A 16,729-nucleotide genomic window follows, 5' to 3' on the forward strand; every position below is an offset into this window, starting at 1 on the left:
GCAAGATCTTAGAAGGTAGATACCCTGTTACGTACAGGAAAACATAGATCTCTACAGATTCACTACTTTTACCATGATCTAGCTGGTTAGAAACTAAGTTTAGGCTCTCTGTGAACCACAATGGCTGTAATAGCCCTGTTCGGGACACAAGGGCATGATCCACGGAATTTTTGTGGGCCATCTTTTGTCAAAGTGTCCAAGAAGGTGGTTGTACTAATCAATCTACTGAGATGACTAATTTTAAAGGTGGTTCATCCAAATATATCCGTTTTACGTCTAATCACCACAGGACTTTCGATCACATTCTCAAACCTACGGTTTTTGTAACCATCTAGATTGTTCTTTACAGGTCTAAAAGACAGTCTACCATTATTTATTTATCAAAGACACTATAGTCAATTCTTTTTAGCGAGGCAGATTTGCACCAACTTGCAGCGGTGCCCTTTTAGCTCGGAAAAGTTTCCTGCTCGCTGATTGGTTAGAGAAGATAACTCTTACCAATCAGATAGCAGGAAACTTTTCCGAGCTAAAAGGGCAACCCAGCGAGTCAGTGCAAATCTGCCTCAATAAAACAAATTGACTTTAGTTTGTTCAATTTAAGGGTGTTAATCTAAGAATGTACCAATAACTAGAACTAGCTAGGTTTAATTGTATTAACTTCTCAAGGCTCCTTATAGGAAAAGAATTTCCAATCTCAGCCTTTATAGGGCATAAATCAATGTTTAATTTGATACTTGAGCATCAGGGATTAGCCCTCTCCTTTTCAGGTAATTTAAGGGGTATTTTTAAGCCTGTCAGTATTAAAAGGCTTCCAGTAATCAGGTCTACTTTTCAGTATTGGGATGTGGCTTTACATATTTATACATCCAGTTTTTGAAACTTTGAAAAATGTTCACGTATAGATTTAACAGCTAATCACATAATAAACTGTAAGCCCTAAAAAAAAGATTGGCTTTGAGACAATCAGATGATTTTGTCTATTTTCCTTTATTCAGAGCTAAATTATTGAAAGACGGAGTTGGTTGTAAATTCTTTTTCCACTCCCCTCATTAGAAATGGTTTTAAGTATTTCATCTGATGATAGCTGTCTTTGTCCAGTGAGAGACATTCATTATATTTTGAATAAACTAAGGCATTACAGGTACTGTTCCTAATTGACAATATGGTATTAGGATTACAATTTGTCCTCTGTCCATAAAAACAGTATTATTTGTAGTTAAGTAATTGGTCACAGAAACTCTCCAAGATTAGGTACAAATCTTATAAAACTGTAGTAAGAATGTAAATATTAGGAGTAAATTAACATCTCTTAAATTTTACAATATTTCTTTGGAAAGAATTTAAGAGACAGTCTAATAACATTAGTTTGTAGTTCGGTGGACATTATCTTGAAGAATTCAGACTGTCTTATCAAGATTAGTGGGTTTTAGGTCCTATAGTGGCTGCTAGCACTATGGTCTTTTAATTCATTCAATAAGATATTAGACTTCTTTGTTTCAATATTTTAAATATTGTTAGAAAAACAATCTGGAGTCACATATTTCAAACTGTAATTTGAACAATTGAGTCTACAATTTGGATTATTTTAAGCATTTTAAATCTCTCATTAACCTCTTTCCTTCACTGGCATTCCACTTTCATCAGTATGAGTTAGCAATATGAATATAAGGGGATTTTCATAGACATAAACAGATTTTTAATTAATTTTTTATTTCTATACTCGCCTAATGTTTGTAAATATACCCACCCTCCTCTCCACTGACTTCTTTAGTCAAGGAATAGGGAATACTTTCGACTTTGAACCGAGTAATGAGAAATTGCTAGCGTTCTTTATTGTTAACTACTCGATTGTTTCATTATTTTATAAATGACATGTATTTTTTAAACGAAAGAATATACAAAAAATGTTAATAAATTTTGGTGGTAAACATTGATAAAAAAAGCATCTTCAGAAGAAGCAATATGAACATTAGGCGAGTATAGAAATAATTTTTTTTTATTGTTAAAATTCAATTTTTTGTCATCAATAATTAGTTCATTTGAATTTGCATTTACTCAGGGAAGTGAACTGTTTCATGAGCAGTTTCTGACATGAACACTTGCTTCGTGAAATTTAGCTCAAATAAGAGGGCCTTTCATGTAAAACATTTGTAAAGGCAGACTAAAATCTAAAGGCAAATGTGCTTTAGAATTTGGATTGACTGTAGTCATAGCAGGTTGGTTTACATCTAGATCTATCTTACAACTTGCAAGTCAGAACCTAACCCTGGTGCAAGAAGGTCACTACTGTACCTGTATTCATGCAAATGTACTAAAGGGTTAATCAGCCTCTTGCATCTCATGCCTGACTGTATAAGTCCCGAGTCATTCTTCCTCCGCTTGCCTACAAGACTGGGAAGTAAAGTGCATTTTCATAGACAAACCATTGTCTCATATGGACTGTAATATCCCACCTAAAAGCATTATCCGTGTAGTTGAAAGAAGAAATGAAGTATCAATCGGTGCTGGAATCCACCCACCCTACACCACGAAGCACACCTATAACTTGTCAAAAAATTTCTATGACCTTGTCAGCTTTCACTGATATGTAACTATTATAAAATAAAGGTTTACATAGCTAGGGAAAATTCTATTTACTTATACTGCAGTTTTTAATATTTGGCAGCTGTACAAAATGAGCAGATTATGAGTGGCCTTCCTTCGGCAAGGATGAAAGCTACGATTACAAAGCCAGTAATAACCTGTCATTCAAGCCAATGGAAAATGGACATACCAACCCAGAAATTTAGCATTGACAGGAAGGATCAGATAAGAAGAGGAGAGGAACTAAAAGGAGAAACAGGAACTGACTATGACTAGGGATCACATGCTCAGGGCAGAACCACCTACCACAGTAGTTTTTATAGCAGAAACTGGGAATGAAGTTTGTATAGCAGAAACCAGGAATGAACTTTGGGTAGACCAACCAGCTTGATAGGAATGAGGAGCTCTCATTTTCTGAGTGCCCAAGCATACCAGAAAAATATCATTAAAGGAAACAATCAAGATAATTTTCAAGATTTCAGCAGGATAATTCCTGCATCCCAGTTAAACTACTTCCTTTGCTAAGATGATATAGCATATACCCTGTTTTATTTTAGATAATAAATGAAGTTACACCACAAAAAGATGAAAGATAATGGAGATTGTTTCATTAACTCTAGGAAGGGAATATTTTTCTCTACCACCCTCTTTTAGATATAAGTGATCTAAAGACAAAATAAAAATAAATTAGTCATTAATGTAAGTAGCTGAAAACAAACAGTCCAACCTGGTAACAGAAGTTTTAAATATGTTATTCATCAAATTCAATTTGTATCCTAAAATGATGTAAAAATTTTACAAACATTCACATATTATGTAATATAGGTTAAAGTAAAATAATATCAAATGCAAAAATAGAAAAAAAGTCATGTGGGTGTTGTTTACTTTTCTTGAAATTCTTTAAGCATAAAGTACTTTCAATGTGATTGTAACTGAAAACTTACCCATACGAAAGTTACTTTGCAGAATATTACGTGCGATTCAGAATTTTTATTTATATTGCTTCTACTACTTCCTTTTTTTCAATACTCATTACATTAGCAATTGAATTTATTTTACTGAAACCTAATAGAGTTGGCTTTTCCATTTGCACATGTTGGAATACATTAGTGAATACGGTAACTACAACAGGAGCTGCATTATATGCATACTGTACTATTTTTTTCTAGACCAAAACCTATAAATAACAACAATGTTACTATATAAAAGTTCACCCAGCTTTGCAGTAAAAGCTCTACCAAATTTAAGAGTTTTTTTCCCCCCAAGATGTTTGTGATTGGTCAATGCCTGGAAAGAGAATGATATCACACTTCTAACTCATTCAAATTATTACCAGTATGGAATTGACTCTCCTAGGGCATGATCACTGCATGATAATGACAGATTTTCTGTCCCAGAGTTGTAAAGAATACAATTACCCCTAATAAAATTTACATTGTTATACAAAGATTTTGGATTAATGTAACAATGCAAAATTTTTTTTTATCAAGAACAACCATAAACAAATGCATCTAGATTTTTAATGGTATTAATATTTTTTAATGGTATTAATAAGCCTACATAGGCAATACTGTATAAACCATCTTTGAAGGTGACAACATAGACTTGAGTAGCTAGTTCCATTATAAGTTTGCATATAAAATTTTGATATTGTGAGATTATGCTTTCAGAACAAATTCTTATACTGTAGGCTACTCTGAATGAATAACAGGATCATTGGCCTACACATCTATTTCAAGTACTTTGAAGGAATAACGAGATTATAGGTACACACGTCAATTTCTAAAGCCAGCCATTTCCCTCCCAAGTTCTCTTTTTAAAAATTACATAAATTTATCATGAAAATCTCATATATAAATTACTACATCCTGAAGTTTGCTATGAAGAACTCTAAGTGAGAGGTCATAACAAAATTATCCTGAACGGAAGTGTACCGTTTGTATTACATTAAATTTCCATATTATAAGAATGATTCAACATAGCCCTGTTTATAAAGCTTTTATATCACTGTGGGAAAACTTGCATAAGCATTCACAATTTTTTATATTTTGAAGGATTAATTGCCTTGTGTGCTTGCACTAATATTTATTTTGATTAAGCAAATCAGTTTTTCAATTCATACATATTCTTTACAATTCAGGATTCAAACAGAGTTAACTCTTAATGGCTCATCAAACTGAATGCATAAACAGTTCCAATTTATTGTGTTTTATTAATGTATTAAAATATGGTAAATGTTAACTAAAAATACCAGAAAATAGTAAGACATATCAGTCTACATAGCTCTGAGAATGTTGAACATACATGATATCAAATGATAATTATTATTTCTTTGTAATTCAAGTGAAACAAATTGAACACAAGAATTCTCTGAGTAATAAACATGACTGAGTGCTCCTGCTTTATAAAAGCCTCTTGGCAGTAATGCTTAACTATGCTTCATCTTCTTTCTAATAAGTGTTGGAAAAGAGAGAATAAAAGGAGGAAGAAGAGAGCAAAATTGCTCTTCTCCCTTTGCCAATAGGTTTTCCTTTTTACCATGAGTGGTTCAGCAATTCCTGCTAATTAAGAACAGGTTAGCTTCCTTTCTGGGTTTGCAGATATGAGTACAAGGCAAATTCCTCGTTAAAAAGCACACCCTGTTATTCGTCCTTTGCTTGGGGGAAAAGATCAGACTAGCAGTCAAAATCCTTACATCATAATAAGAGCTAAAAACAGTCTCAATCTTGTCATGGAAAGACTGAGGAATTTATTCCAAGTAGCACAAGCTCAACACTCAGGTGGACACATGTGAAAAGCTGAAGAACAAAAGAAGCGCTTTTAGAATGTCTAAAGGCATGCACAAACTGCAAGGCCCTCGAGTTACCAAAAGCATGAAGTTTTCCTCTGAAGGCAAAGTATGAAACAAAAGTTCCAACTGAATGCAGCCTGACAAATACAGACTTAACCAAGAGGAGTAAGGGATCATGCTCCGACCTTGCGACGACTCATAATGATCTGATGGGAAATGACTGAAGTACATTGTTCAAGACTAACATGACAAAAATCCAAGATTGTACCACATCTGTCGCATGACTACAGACGGAATCTGGAATGTAGGTATGGAATGAATACTGTATGTATAGAAGAGGGAGGGAATATTTCACAGAATGCATCCCCTTACTGACATTATTATATCCTTGTTTATTGTGGTGAATGAAATTGTGCTTTTGTGGTTGAATAACTAGTAATTGTTCCTTATTGAGAAGTTTACGCTACAGAACTGGACCTTCAAAACAAGTCACTTGTTGGTGTGCCTAGAATACTAAGAATGAGACACCATTTCAGAGATGACCATCAAAGTTACAATAATTCTTACATTCATTATTATTACTTCCTAAGCTACAACCCTAGTTGGAAAAGCAGGAGGCTATAAGCCCAAGGGCTCCTGTTTGGTAATCTCACTATTATCAGGTGTAAGGTGTATGAGGACAGAGGAGAATATGTAAAGAATAGGCAATCTATTTGGTGTATGAGTAGGCAAAGAAAAAATTAGCCATAACCAGAGAGAAGGATCCAATGTAGTACTGTCTGGCGAGTCAAAGGAAATAACTAAAACGACAGTTTAAATTTCCACACCCACTAAATAATAACAAGGATCTCGCATAGCTATTTTCTTTGTCCCACTTGATATGTCAATACAAAGTGGCTATTAAACACTTCCACCCTTTGATGCAGAGATAGAAGAGGGGCCTTACAACATGCTACCTGTCCCTGAGGACTCCATCACCAATTCCACAGCAAACTACAAACCTGAAACCCCAACAATACCAAATTTGAAAAAGTATTGCAATCTATATAAATAAACTAGAAGTCAGTATCACTGAAGAGCTAGAATTTCCAAAATATTCAACAGTAATCAACTCCCTTAAAGGAAAAAAACCCAAGCCAACTAACGTAAATCGCTCCCATTTAAGGGACCAAACCTCATATCCCTCTTCCTGCAAGCTCAACAAGAACCTCAAAGACATAAATTCTGAAGGCCCAGAAAACCAGGGGAGCCACCCATTGAACACCTGTCTTACTTCTGCAAAATTACCATAGTGGCAGGGTCTGCTCCAAGTACGATAGTCTTAAAATGCTTAAACGTCATGAGTGTAATGGTTGAACCCCTGCTTTCACTATCTAAATAAAAAGACAACTATTTTGCAGGCTGCCCAGAAATCATCATATGTCATTTATTTAACATATTCCAAAAAATTCAACATCCTTATAGTAACAACTATCACATAGACAGCACAGGTCACCCTTTCGACCAACGCTGTTCCTGCTGGGAGCAGCCTATTGAACATGGTACTGATTACCAACTTGAACCCCACAGGCCATCCCACAGTAAGCCTTTGATATCTACAAGATGACAAATATTCTGTCACTTGTCTAGAAGATATCATGTCTTAATTGTAAAGTGTGCCACGACAAATTTTAGCCACTTTAAAGAGCATCCAACATCAATGTAGTTACAACTACCACATGGACAGAACAAGCAACCAACAAGTCCGTTACATCCTCAACCAATGTCGTTCCTACTTTCACCAGCCTATTAACAATGGTACTGCCTACCAACTTGAGGCCTACAGCTCATCCCACAGAAACCTTCACCTTGGAAGAGCCTCCATCCTACTTCAGATTAGGGCTTTCTTAGACAGCAGACTTTTCACCTTATTATGAGTCGAATGGGGATATGATATAAATTCTAAGAGTTGAGTACATAGTACTGTATGTACTTGACCCTTAGATCAAATGGTCTTCACGACTTTCAAAACTAACTATACACTGCAGCTAGACCTATAAGCTGAATTTAGCAACTACCATAGTAAGGAGATAATGCACCACCCAGGAATCTTTGGGGAGGAAGGAGTTCCTTTGGCAGATAGTTTCCTCGGACACTGAACAAGTATCCTTATTAGGATAGATTATTTCAAACAAAATTCTTGTATGCCCCTACTTTCTGGAATGATTTGAGGATGTGACCCTCTTAACTTTTACACTAAAGTAATCATTTATAGATCGAAAACTTCCTGGACATAGTAAGACCCCATGGAATTAAATTCAGTGATGTCTTTCCCAAGCATCCATTTGAAACCATGCAACTATGTGACCATCTCAATCGACTTAAACGTAATCTAAAATATAATGTTTTCCTGTTGATCACAGGCATTTTATGAATTAAAAAAAAGGCACTTATATGATACTCCTTCAATGCAGAGGCTTTACACATGGAGGATTAGGACTCTTAACATAAGTGGCAAAACATTTTGGGCATATGTTCATGTAATGAGCTGGTGGCTGGCCAATGGTAAGTTATTTTTTTAAGTTATCAAAAACATTATTTTAATAAAATTTCTTATTTCCATACAGTACTTACCTGATGTTCATGATGCTTTCATCTTTGAAAGCTTGGAATGTTGACATTACTCCTTGAAATTAAGAGATTTAATTTCACATTTTCCTTTATAATATACTAATGCTTCTAGTAAAGTAATGAGATAAGCATCAAACAACAATATCATGCTGTACATGGCACTAATCAGTGGGGAAGAGGGTGAACAATAATCTTATTGTTTAAACAGAGAATCAACATATTGTATATTTATACCTTCAATGGCTGAAATATAAAGTTTCTGACCATAGATAAGGAAGTCTGAAAAATTATATTATTTGAACTTGCTTCTGTAACTGATAGGATCCTTGACTCACGCTAATCAAAATAAACTTTGTTTTTATATACAATACCTTGATTTACTAGTAACTTGAAATAGGAGTTTTTAAGTAAAGGAGCATAAAATTTCAATTTGTTATAAGAGCATTGCATCAGCCTGTGATAAAAAATGAAACTAGCAAGGACAATGCAAAAAATAGTCATGTAACCCCCTTATACCATGCATTACTTGTACCAGTATCACCTTACATTATCTTGTGCATGTCTTTAGCAGTGTTGTCTTATAAAATTGTGACTGTGTGATCATTATAGAATTGTGATCGATATTGTTCACCATCAACTTACACTAGACAATGGCCCCCAAAATGATCAAGAAAAAGAGGAGGAGATGATTACCTTTGAGGTGGAAAAAAATTATCGAGAAGCACAATAAAGGTATGCTTGTGGTTGATTTGGCAAAAATGTACAATTGTACATGGTTGACGATAAACACAATTTTGAAGAAGAAAGAAAGTCAATGCAATTAATGCTACAAAAAGGGTGGTTATATTGACAAAACAACATCTATATGTTCTAGATAACGTTAAGAACTTACTTCACATACTGAACAATGAGAAGCAGTTAGCAGGAGATATGATAACTGAGAACATAATTTGTGAAAAAGCAAAGTTTTTGCATGCTCAACTTGTTAAAAAGGAAGCAGGTACATCAGCAGAAGAGGAAAAAGAAAATTTCAAAGTGAGCTGGGGTTTAAAAACTTCAAAAGAAAACACGATTCAAGAGTTCTGTGCATGCAACATTGTGAGGCTGTGAGCTCTAATGTGAAAGTGGCAGAGAAATTTGTTGTAGAATTTAAAAGGTTTTAGGATTCTGAGTCCTACATGCTGCAGAAAGTGTGTTTAACTGCAACGAGGCTTCTGTTCCGGATGAAAAAGCCCAGCAGTACCTTCATTACTGCAGAAGAGAAGGCTATTAGTAATCACAAGCCAATGGAACATCATCCAACCCTGCTGTTTTGCGCTAATGTCAGTGGTGATTGCAAAATCAAAACTCTCCTTGTGTATCACTTGGGGAATCCATTGAGCCTTGAAAAAGTACAAGGTGCACAAGAAGCTACTGAACGTTATGTGGATGTGAAACAACAAGGCTCGGGTTAAACACATTTTGTTTCTTGAATGGGCCAATGACGTTTTGGTAGGTAAAAAAGTACTGCATGGCCATGAACCTCCCACTCCAATCCTTGTTCCTTATAGACAATGCTCCTGCCCATCCTTCAGCCATTGAAGACGACTTGATAGAGCAAATAAAGTTCATCAATATCTCCGTTCTTGCCACCGAACAACACCACAATTCTCTAACCCATGGAACAGCAGGTGATCTCATATTCAAAAAACTGTACAGGAAGGCTCACTCTCAGAAAGTTTTGTAAAGAACATTTCTACATTGTCAGCTGCCTCAATTATTGATAACCTGGGAAGGGGTCACCAACAGAACCCTCAGTTATGCTTGGAGGAAACTGTGGCTTGAATGCATTGCAGAACATGATTTTGAGAGGTTTGAACCCATCCAGGACAAGGTAGTTGGCAATGAAATAAGCTTCTTTTACGCTTTGAGCTTTAATCTGTTCATGAAACATAGTTCTCAGAAAGGAACAGTGAGACCTTTGCATTCCTCACAAGATTCTCAAAATTTTGAAAGGAACAGAGACCTTTGCATCCTCACAAGATTCTCAAAATTTTGAAATTGTCTCCCAACACAAGACAAATAATTCTGATGCATAACAGTGCAGCGACTGCTAACAAATCTGAAGATATCTTAAAACCAAAACAAATAATAGACAAAAAATCTTGACATCTGGAGCTGTGGAGCAAATGTCTTATTGCTTCACTGTTGACTTTTAGATTTAGGAAGTGATACTGTACATTATGTAGAGCATGCCGTTGCTGTTAGACACTGGTCACATTGCTTTATAAGAGGCATTACTATATTGGAAGGAAAGAAAAAACTAAATTTCTTCATTTTAAGGAGTAGTCGATATTCCAAGCTTCCAGAGACGAAAGCAATATGAACATCAGGGGAGGTTCTTCAAGAATCTATATACTATATGGTTGCTGTTATTTCTTAGTAAAATTAAATTATTCTTAGCTATATAAAATTTATCTTCTTTCATTCATGATAATTTGTATAAATTTTATTTTGGAATTTTTGTTTAACTCCTACTAAATGGCTTACATGAATATCAGCCACTATCCGGGGAGCATTAATCTTTCTTTTTTTTATATGTCCTGGAGATTTAGTGGGAATGAATATAATGGACATTTTCCTTACATTCTTCCAGACCAGAGAAGGAGGTTTTTTTTTTTTTTGGACACCATTCTTCTGTGACCTTTCAAGGAAGTTGGTGGAGAGGTACAAGGCTTTACCTCACAGCTCCTAAAGGAATTTGGATCAAATAACTTTGATACTACTTCCTTCGGATTACTGGACACCCCTGCAGCTTAGCTACAGGAAAAGCTCCAAACCATAAGTTTGATAAGAAAAATTATGTTCTCTTCGTTTTCCTAGTCAAATAAAGGCTTATATACACACAACTGTTCAACATAACTTCAGACCAAGACGAGTTTTTACTCGTATAATTGGCATATCATAAGTATTTAGTTTAAACTCGAAACAAAAAAAAATAAAAGATACAAATTAAGGGGAACTTAAATTATAACAGATTTACTATGATTTTTTTGGTCAAATGAACCTTGTAATATCCCTAGGTACTAAATATTATGTAAATCTCCCAAAACACAACAAAATATACTACAGCACAAGTAACATGCACAGATATGAAATACCAGAAGTGAAGAAAATCTTTATGAATGCTATCTATCTAGCCATTGAGCCTAAGGATTGAAACAAAATCATAAATAACTTCCTTACTCAGAAAAAACTACTGTACATATAAGCACGAAAGTTCAAATCCTGCAGTGATCAACACAAAAATACCATTTACTTTGCCTGAACAGTAAAGTAACATGTATATTCTAACATCTATGCTATCTGCCTCTATAATAAAAACATTGACTTCATCTGGAAGGTACAGTAAATGATAAAGGGAAGGTAAAGTTATCATAAACACTAATACAGTTAAACAATAAAATTTAGTTATTTGCTTTACCAAGAATGAAATAGCTTATGATTATCATATGCTTTTATGTAGGAAGGTCAACCTAATGACAAGCTTCTCATCTGTAAGGAACATTGTTGTTTTCAAATCTGACTCTTACCTTCGGACTAAGTGGCTGGGCTGCGAGCATTAATGCAATTCTAATAACGGGTTTGTTTATTGTATGAACACAAAGGTGTGACTAGTGACAACCAAAGGGAGAGTAAGTATAGTGCAGATAATGTAAATATTGAGATACAATGAAGGAACTAAGACTAAGAGCAAGCCAGGTTAAGTGGTTTATCATTATACCTCACTATAATAGCATCTCATCTAGGATAATTATAAACCCAAAATGTGATAAATGCTAGCGTTTGACCATAATTTCAGGTTACATCAATATTTACTAAAGAATACTAGCTCTTTGCTAATGTTTCATATTCACTTTTGTTTTGCTATTTCTAAACTTTTGGCCCCTTCTTTCTTCAAATTTATCAAATCATGGTTTAAAACTTTCAATTGCAATTTTAATTTTTGTTATGCATATAGTTTGATCACAACACAAAGATATAAACCCTAGTTCTACTCCGATTAATTAGCGCACAACATTCCGTTTTTAACAATACTGTTATATTATATGTTCAAATACATAAACCACATAAAAATCAGCTACTAGTTCTTAATATTTTCTAAACACAGACATATTGCAATGTATCTTATTATAAATTAAATGAAAATAACACAGATGAGACTGTTATAAAAACAATAACATTTAAATATTGTTCTTATCACTTTATCGTTAATGGTTCAATGGTAATACCATGTATATTTTTACATTCATTTCAAGTGGAAAACTTGCTGTATAACAAATGGCAAATTTGTTAATAATTAATCATAAATATATAAAAATTTCCATTGTACTTCAATTTTCCTCCTCAAAATAATACCTCATGATTATCTTTAGAGTATGATCAGCAATGTAAAGTAAAGAATTTTTGCAAGTAATATATGTATGGAGCCATTATATTAATTTATTTCAATCATTAACAAGAAAAACATTATCCAAACTATTCTCTAAAACAACAACTTCCACTGAGCAACACACGCAAGACTTTTAATGTAACCATAATCAGGCTTTGTTTAATGGTTTTACTTTAATTCTGATGTTGATAGTATACTTATCACAAAAAAAAAAAAAAACTAAAAAACCTACAGGGAATTTTCATACAACAGTGCACAGGGAGTATTGTTTATATATCTGTCCATACTGCTAGGAAAGAAGCAAAGGTTTTTATCACCTTGTACACCTTTTTTTTTTTCTTTTTTTTTTTACATTCCTTATGTATTAAATATACTATACTGTACATATTATACAGGGTGTCCCATGTCTCCATACATAGGAAAAATAAACTTTTCTTGATATAAACCATTTTTATTTATATAATATGTTCTATATGATTGGTATTTTGTCAGAAACATTTCAATGCATGTCCTCCACTGCTGAAGAATGCTTCTAAAAAATCTGGATTTATGTTTGCAATGGGGTTTGTAATACGTTCCTTGAGATGATTCATGTTTTTTATCTTTATCTGAGATACATAAATCATCTCAAGGAATGTATCGCAAACATCATTACAAACATAAATCCAGATGTTCTTAGAAGCGTTCTTCAGCAGTGGAGGACACGCACTTAAATGTACTTCCTACAAAATGGAAATCATATAGAGCATATATAAATAAAAATGGTTTATGTCAAGAAACGTTTATTTTTCCTACGTATGGAGACTTAGAGAACACCTTGTATATCAGATTGTGACCGATACACAACTGATTCTGGACAAACAAATAAAAGACTTGACCAGTAACCCTAACACTTTGTTCAAGCTTGATGGCCTTTATGAACCATTTTATGAAAGAATAAAAGAAAAGTGTCACAGAAGGATATTCCAAATAAGTCTGATATGTATGTATATCAATTCTAAGACCCATTTTTAAAAGGGGAAGCTTCTTAAGATCAAAATAAAATATATATTACAAGATTTATAAAATAAATAAAATTCTTAAGAAGTTATAAGAGAATACTTGCTGATCTACAACAGTGAAAAGGAACCTTAAAATGGAAAAGAACAAGGTTGTGGAAAATTGTTGAGCATTATTAGTTGCATATCCATTTCAGTTACTTAGTGGCACTGCTAACACTAGAGTACACAATGACTATGGTTAAGACATAATCTATGCCAATTATTTGTTTATACTACTCCTAACTTTCTGTTTATGATTCCAGAAACCAAGCAACTTCCATTAGACGATGTGTACAAATTGGATGAAAACCTTTACCACAATCTCAACAGCATGGAAAGATGCATCATCAATGGGGCAGCAATGCATAACTATGTACATAGCAAATTTCTTTCCTTACACATATATCGGTAAGATTGAGATGTACTTTGCAAACGAGGGTATAGTTCTCATGAAAGGACTAGCAGCAAAATAAAACATATACAGTACTGTTCAAAACTTGTAAGGTGCTAAGACTTAATAAAAAAAAAAATATGTCAAATGAAATAGGTTGTGGAACTATGAAACTGAAAATAAAAGGTTAAAAACAGCTACAGTTACCATTTCACAAAAAAAAAAGATTACTGTATAATGTTACTACTTTAATAACATAATCATTTCATTGTCACACCTCAGTATCTTCTGGAATGTTGTCAAATATAGAATAAACAGTTGACATCAATATGCAGAATCTTATTAAAAATAACCTCAAGCCACATGTGGTGTGGTACCTTTATGTAAAAATAAAATATAGATAAATTTATAGCTACAGTATATACTGTATACCGAATCAATAAAAAATTATGAACTATCAAAATTGTGTACCTACAGATGACATTCACTTATGTCTTGTAAAGTTCCATGATAAATAAATGCTGTAACTGCATCCTTGACAGTATCAACACAATTCTTCAAACGGAATAAGAATAATATGCACACAACTAAATCCCAATTGATTCTGTCCCTCAAATTTTTTTCACCAATAGAATTCAATGCCATTAAATACAACACTTCATAAATTTAATTCAATGCCATTAAATATAACACATAACTACTTTTCAGAAGTTTGGATTACTTAATGGGGTAATTGGCATTCAAGCAACAAATTGAAATTAGAAGAGTGATGAAAATCCAAGCCTGAGGTATCAAAAACTTTAAAGATTTATTAAATGAAAATATTATACAAACATATGTAATTTATCTAACGATGAAATTTATTTAATCTTACTGTAATCCTGAATACGGATGATGGGTGGCAGTTGGCATATTATTTATTATTATACAGCTCAAATTGCCTGCATGTCATTCAACAAAATCCCTATCAACGAAATTATTACTATTTTTCACTACTATGAAATTAGAAAAATATTTAAAAGTAGATGTACTGCTACACAAATGTACTTACTGCCAGTAAAGGGGAGTGCTGAAAAGTTGTCCCGCAGATCAGGAGCAGAAGTTGATCCCGAGATAACGGCTGTAGAGAATACTGGGACAGCAGGTGTTGTAGCTGCTGCTGCCTTTTGCTGTAAACCAGCCAGAAACATAAGATAAGAGCTCAGGTGGCCAGGGATGCTATGCCGATGCCGTCGAAGACTCTCTGAAAGATAGGAGGAGTATAAACAAATATGAACAACAATTCTGGAAGGGAATCAAAGACAATATGTTTATCACTTAAATGGCATGTAAATATACATCACACAAAGTCCAGTTATTTAATGGTTATATATGGATTCCATACTCAGGTGAGAATTTTAAAACTGAAATATACTATTGAAAATTATCAGTAATACTGTACGTCAAAAACCACAAAAAGCTCTAAGAAATGTCAGATGATGAACAAACTTTCCTCAGCCTACTGTGATTACTAAGCAAGGGTATTTTGTCCCATAATTGTACCCGGTAAAATGGCACCAGTACGGCATCTTATAAAAGTCCCATAATATTCAACAATTAATTACAGCACCTGGGGTTTTCAATGCTCAAAAAGATTAGCACCCTGAAATTTATATCACTACCATAAATATTGCTAAGCCCCCTACATTTGGTTGAGATGCATTCCAAGAGTTGTCTTTTGAGTTGAAAAGTGTAATATGATTAACTTAGACAGCACAGTTTTTAGGTTGATAAGTGTAACATGATTAACTCAGGCAGCCACCTCATAACCCTGGACTGACTAATCTCATTTTTTTTATTCTGCAGATTTTTCTAACACAAGTGAGCTAGCGTACGTGTACCATGAATTCCTACATCTATTTCTGCATAATAAAATGCTTTTAAAAGAAGCTAAAACAGTTTTTTTTATTGCACACAGGTTTTAATTTCTAAAAGTTGCAAGTTGAATATTTCTGGGCTCGACCTGTGTCGCTCCGTGAAATGCTCCTCTAGCACCATTTCTAAGGCATAGTTATTGCTGAATATACCAGAGAAAAAGAGATGCATGGAATGCCAGGAATAAACCTAGCTCGCTCACTCTTTGAGTGTCGGTATAGAAAACTGGGGCGTGATTGAACCACGACCATAGATCCCTCACCAATTAGACCTCTCCTTCATCAACATACCCCCTCTCTACCCCTACATCTCCCCAACCCCCATCCTCATAGGTCCCTCGCCCAGAAATAGATTTTTCTATCGTCAAAATCCCTTTTTTATTTAACTTAAACACAACTACAGTGTATGATTATACTGAGCATATTATACACTCTTAAGTCAATCCTTCCTAGCTACTATGTAAGTAGAAAAATAAATTACCGGTGCAAATATGGAAAATTCTAGGTTTTGGACAATTGAGAAACCCTACCAACAGGTTCACACAATGGAGCCCGAGTACAGCACCATAAATAAATAGATACTATTACCGGTACATATTCCTATATTTACTGGAATGTAAAACTATATACTGTAATTAAAATGACTACCGTATAATATATGATTTTATGTGAATCTTTCCAAAGTACTAACCTATTAATGAACCATATGCAATTGGAATACCCTAAAAACAACACAACAGAGGTCGAGAAAATAGATATTTTTATAATTCCAAAAGTATCTCTCGTGTAATGGGCGAACTGTGTCTTTTTTCATCCAAAACTGGTCTTAAAAATTTGCCCTTTACAAGGTATTTGTTATTTCCTTATGAAGTGAGGTTTATCTACTTATATAAACCTCCCTGATGTTCAAATTGCTTCTCTCTCAAAGCTGTTTTAAAGTTTATGTCTAAACTAAAGCTAACAATTCCC

At 34.0% G+C, this 16,729-nt stretch overlaps 1 protein-coding gene and 1 long non-coding RNA gene across 20 annotated transcripts in view; one reads left to right on the forward strand and one right to left on the reverse strand.

The window, feature by feature from the left end:
- LOC137631531 (uncharacterized) overlaps window positions 1–14,175 on the forward strand; it is a 99,694-nt gene extending 85,519 nt beyond the window's left edge. Inside the window, exon 3 of the long non-coding RNA XR_011041906.1 lies at window positions 13,720–14,175. This is a non-coding gene — a long non-coding RNA (uncharacterized lncRNA). The remainder of the gene's footprint in view (window positions 1–13,719) is intronic.
- l(1)G0196 (inositol hexakisphosphate and diphosphoinositol-pentakisphosphate kinase) overlaps window positions 1–16,729 on the reverse strand; it is a 485,360-nt gene that overhangs the window by 61,937 nt on the left and 406,694 nt on the right. For 17 of the 19 annotated variants that reach the window (XM_068363303.1, XM_068363287.1, XM_068363285.1 and 14 more), the window contains 2 exons: window positions 14,899–15,090; window positions 2,890–2,997 (listed from right to left, as the gene is read on the reverse strand). In XM_068363303.1, the coding sequence (XP_068219404.1) occupies window positions 2,890–2,997; window positions 14,899–15,090 (300 nt within the window). The remainder of the gene's footprint in view (window positions 1–2,889; window positions 2,998–14,898; window positions 15,091–16,729) is intronic. The other 2 variants (XM_068363296.1, XM_068363302.1) reach the window with 1 other exon arrangement.

This window comes from Palaemon carinicauda, chromosome 40 (genome assembly GCF_036898095.1).
Source record: "Palaemon carinicauda isolate YSFRI2023 chromosome 40, ASM3689809v2, whole genome shotgun sequence".
NCBI classification, from domain to species: domain Eukaryota; kingdom Metazoa; phylum Arthropoda; class Malacostraca; order Decapoda; family Palaemonidae; genus Palaemon; species Palaemon carinicauda.